Below are 5,000 nucleotides of genomic sequence, written 5' to 3' on the forward strand. Positions count from 1 at the left end.
CAGGGTGTTGCTTTAAAAGCCAGCATTTTTCCATGCACCGCTCTCTCATCTCACTGTAAACCAGCACGACCATGCAGTCTGGCTTCATCCGAATCGATTGTGAGCACTGTATAAATAAATCCCCGAGCCGTGCAGTTTGTGGTTTCGTATCCCCCCAGAACGCGCCTTTCCCACAGGGGAAGTGCAGAACGATGCATTCCTCGCAGAGTTTTTTAATAAGGGGGTTGAACGTTGCGCTCCGTACTTTTGCTGGAGTGTATAAAGGAGCGCATGAGGGGGCCAGTCATTTAGGAGCATTACAGGATTATATTTAATTTGTGTTGTTTGCAGTAGTGATGTTTGCAGGAGGCTCGATCGAGTCAGAAACAAAGAAAGTAACGGTTAGAGGGTTAGAGGGTTAGACAGTTAGACGGTTAGCTTTCGGGGGTATTTCAGAAGCTGTACTTTGAGTGCCATCGGGTACTTCAGTTTAGACCACCAAGTCCTGACATGAACCTTTGATTTGCATTTCTCTGTGGTTCCCAGCTCTAATTATCACGAAGGCTTGTTTACTGAAACAGTAATCAACACTGATACTCCATACCAGCTTGTTTTCCTCAGAACCCGAATGCCACGCAGGCGTTTGCTTGACGATAATCGCGCTCTGGATTTGATTTGTCCGTACCGATGATCGGCCTGAGGAAAAACCGAGGTTACGCGAGTTCATAACTAATCTGGCTGATTTGATAGAGTTTCCTCTCTCTCCGAATTCTCTCTGCTTTCTTCATATCTCTGTATCTTCTTATCAACAGACGTGTACGTAAACAGACAGCAGACTTAACGAGACACTTTCTTTTACACAGTTCCTCCGACTTTCCCTGCAGGCATGTTTAATTATTCGTGTCAGATCAAACAGATTTTCTACACGCTTCCTTTCCCGATCAAAGTGCCCAAATCCGGAAGGGGAAAAAAAAAAGGCAGGTCTCGAGTCGTAAATTTAAACCATTCGGAGGACGAGAAGCTCCTTTTCCTCTTTCCTCTCTTTCCTCTCGTAGATTTCCCTCTCTGATGTTTATTCCTAATCCAGGAAAAAGCAGGAAGGACGTAAATAAATCCAGGCTCATCAGTGCAGAGAGAACGCTTTAAAGAAAAGGGATTGGGGAAGATTTATGGAGTTGTCAGATGAAGGATAGAACAGGGAAGGTTTAGTTATTCGTCTGAAAGATCTTTGGACACGTGGGCTTAAGTCAAGGTTAAGCCAGTACATTAACATTTTTATGTAGGGTCACCAGAGCCAGGACACAATATCATATCAAGTGTTCAGAAAATAAGTTCATTTACTGTTAATAATATTTGCATTGAAGAGTTTTTCTGCATCCGTAAGCAAAGCCTTGTAACATAACAGTAAGCTGCGGTTGCTTAGAAACATGAACTGTAGGATTCAGTTTCCTCCGAATTTGTGCTTTGGGACATGATCAGATCTTACCAACACCTACACATGAGGGAACGATAGATGAATGTCTTGATTGATTGGACAGATGCAATGATAGGGTTGACTGCATAGCTTGTATTGGTGGAGGGATGGTTACACAGATGGATCGGACTGGATGGATGGATGGATGGATGGATGGATGGATTAGAAAGAACGGATGAAGAGAGATGTAATAGTGGGATTAGACAGACTGGATGGATTGATGGAAGGATTGGATGGAAAGAGAGATGTAAAAGAATGATTAGACAGATTGGATGGATGGATGGAGGACAGATGGATGGTTAAACAGATGAAATGGCCTGATTGGATGGAAGAATTGGAATGAATGGATGGAGGGATGGATGTAATAGAAGGATTGGATAGAGGGATAGAAATAATAGGAAGGGCGGGTGGATGTATGGATGATTGGACTGATTTGAATGGATCGATTGGACAGAAGGATGGAAGGATTGGATGAATGGATGGGTGTATTGGACAGAATGATTGATGGATGGATGAAACGGAAGGATTATACATATTGGATGAATGGATCGATTGGACAGATTGATGGCTTTGCAAACAGATTATTTTACACAGTTATTTTACTTATTCAATAAACGTGTTTTTTTTAAGAGTTCACTACGTAATGCTCGAGACAGAACCTTTACGTAAGATAAGGACAAGGTGATGGAGCATACGGTCAGTCAGCACAGAAAGATCTTCATGTAAGACACATTATAATAGTTACAGATTACAGGACATTAATGTTGTGATGATGATGATGACGACGACGGTGGTGGTGATTGTGTTCAGGTTAGATTGACAGGTCATTTTAAGACGTGCTTCCCCTCATCCATCATACGTGACACACGTTCTCCCAGAACAGCAGAGGAACGGGTGAATTCCACAGCGTGCGGTTCTGCTAGCTGTACTTTAACGGATCTAACACCGGCTTAAGTCCAGTTCTTTTTGTGACCTAAAGCTAATTGACGTGCGAGTGCCATGTTGTGAGTGTGAGGGCATCTGGAGTGCAGTTGTGTAGAACCGCAGTCAAGTTAACTTCATTAGGAGTTTACTGTTAGAATGGAGGAGAGGAAAAAAAACAAAACTTCTCAGCTTGTTGACTTCCCAGGGATCCTGCCGTCCTCTTCAGTTTCATTTTTAGATACACTCTGGGATTTCCCATGCAGGAGCTAAATAGAAAAGAAAGAGAGAAAAAGAGGTTGATGTTTATGGCACGATGTCAATAAGGATTAAGAACGACGCATCAGGTTGTGCTGTAATAGGTGATGAATCAGTGATGCCACAATAAACAGAGTTACTTTAATGAGTTATTTTCCTTCTACAGCACGTCAGGTAGAGATTTTGCGCTCCTCTTATACCACAGCGGTTTGTCAGCCCGAGCAAGTTACATAGATTTTCTGCTCTTGAAAGAGAGCGCAGTGACTCGGTCACGGACTGTAGATGTGGGGGGGGAGAAAGAGAAACGAAATCACTGTTAATCACTGCTGCTTTTTTTTTTATTTTCCAGCTGGACCCACAGACCGTACAATCCAAGAACTGGCACGTGGACGTGATCGAGATGAACGGGGTAAGAGGCCGTGGTCCAACACGTTCGCCTTCACGTTAACTCTTTTTCATCCATCAGACAGGATTCTGATTTCGTTCCTCTCTCCGTTTCTGTTCTCAGATCAAAGTGGAGTTCTCGATGAAGTTCACGAGTCGGGACTTGAGTTTGAAGAGGACTCCGTCCAAGAAGCAGAGCGGAGTGTTTGGAGTCAAAATCAGCGTCGTGACAAAGTATGAAGTTTTACGTTTTTATTCCGGAATATCCATTCTCACTCCAAGAAACTCTAGGAACTCTGCTATCGGAGATTTTTGCCCACCTCCCTAAACTAAACACCAACCCCAGCCCCCCCAAACCCGCTTTAACACACGTGATATCATATTAGTCGTCGGGCATCAAAGAAAACAGAGAGCGTGGAGCTGAAAGAAGAGATGGAAAAGATAACAGAAAGCGTAGCAGGATCTGTCACATCCGACAAACGCAATTATCCCGAAGCCTACTGAGATAATAGAAAAGTTGCAGGACGAAGTGGGGAAAGACGGAAGCGTGCGGCACGTCGCGTTCTCAGGAAGTTATTTCCACATGATTACAAGGTCGCGCACAGTGTGCAGCAACCACATGGCCAGTGTCAATTTAAATCGTGACTTAATACATCTCCTGCTTCAAAGCGACTGTCGTACAGGGAGAAAGCTGCAGTGGGGAAAGTCTGAGTCCATAATCTAATAGTCTGATATTAGACACATGAGGGACAGAGTAGTTCTTAATGAGGGAGGAAAAGAAAAGAAATACCAAAGGCTGGTTGAGGGAAGTGCGTTTGTAGCTGATTTAACATAAATATACTTTTCATGCATTTGTTAATATTAAGGTATATTTTGTTGTGATGAAGTTAATGTGTCTGTGTGTGTGTGTGTGTGTTTGATCAGACGCGAGCGCTCCAAGGTGCCTTACATCGTGCGTCAGTGTATCGAAGAGGTGGAGAAGAGAGGGATCGACGAGGTTGGGATCTACCGCATCTCCGGCGTGGCCACCGACATCCAGGCGCTCAAAGCGGTGTTCGATACCAGTACGTCTCCGTCACAGCTCTTTATTAATAATATGTCCGGAATTGTTATTTTGCGGCGAACTTGCTGAGTCGTCTCGATCATACCTGAGAAAATACTTCTAACCTCGAGAGTCTGAAGTCCCACAAAACCCTGGTTTCTCTCCTGTGTTATGTTTCCATCGCTCCCATAACCCCTAGATTCCGCACCTCCCCTGTCTGTCTTCTTCGAGGCTTCTATAAACATGTCTAAAAGTAGCTGAGTTGTGGGAAAGGCCAGAGAGAGGACTTGACCTGCTCCAGCTGCCCTAATAAACACAGCGTGACATGGAGAGCTGAACACGTTACAGAGATTGCTGGTGTGATTGAGTCGGTTTGCTCTGCGGTGAACAAAAACCTTTCAAACTGTTTTTTTCCTTCTCTTCAGACACCAAAGACATCCTGGTGATGTTGAGCGACATGGACATCAACGCCATCGCCGGCACGCTCAAACTCTACTTCAGGGAGCTTCCCGAGCCGCTGCTCACAGACCGACTCTACCCAGCCTTCATGGAGGGCATCGGTATGACCTTTTGATCTTTCACCTTTTTCCCCGAACTGATCGTGTAAAACAGCATCTGGTCTCGACATCACTCTTGAGGAACTGGTCATTTGTAGAGGAATGTGGGGGTGGGGTTGTTGGTGTGTGTGTGTGTGTGTGTGTGTGTGTGTGTGTGTGTGTGAGTTGTGGAGTGTAATGTTTTGTGTCCTTATGTTTTTGGCAGCTCTGTCTGATCCCGCTGCCAAGGAGAACTGCATGATGCACCTACTGCGCTCTCTGCCCGACCCCAACCTCATCACCTTTCTCACCTTACTGGAGCACCTCAAGAGGTAACACACACACACACACACACACGCGCACACACACACACACACACACACACACGCGCGCACACACACACACA

The 5,000-nt window shown here is 44.9% G+C and overlaps 1 protein-coding gene across 3 annotated transcripts in view; it reads left to right on the forward strand.

Moving 5' to 3' along the window:
- The window catches only part of abr (ABR activator of RhoGEF and GTPase), a 117,469-nt gene that overhangs the window by 107,971 nt on the left and 4,498 nt on the right, over nt 1-5,000 (forward strand). For all 3 annotated transcript variants that reach the window (XM_060862828.1, XM_060862829.1, XM_060862830.1), the window contains 5 exons: nt 2,982-3,041; nt 3,141-3,250; nt 3,941-4,080; nt 4,484-4,618; nt 4,821-4,926. In XM_060862828.1, the coding sequence (XP_060718811.1) occupies nt 2,982-3,041; nt 3,141-3,250; nt 3,941-4,080; nt 4,484-4,618; nt 4,821-4,926 (551 nt within the window). The remainder of the gene's footprint in view (nt 1-2,981; nt 3,042-3,140; nt 3,251-3,940; nt 4,081-4,483; nt 4,619-4,820; nt 4,927-5,000) is intronic.

The sequence above is a fragment of the Tachysurus vachellii genome, chromosome 26 (genome assembly GCF_030014155.1).
Source record: "Tachysurus vachellii isolate PV-2020 chromosome 26, HZAU_Pvac_v1, whole genome shotgun sequence".
NCBI classification, from domain to species: domain Eukaryota; kingdom Metazoa; phylum Chordata; class Actinopteri; order Siluriformes; family Bagridae; genus Tachysurus; species Tachysurus vachellii.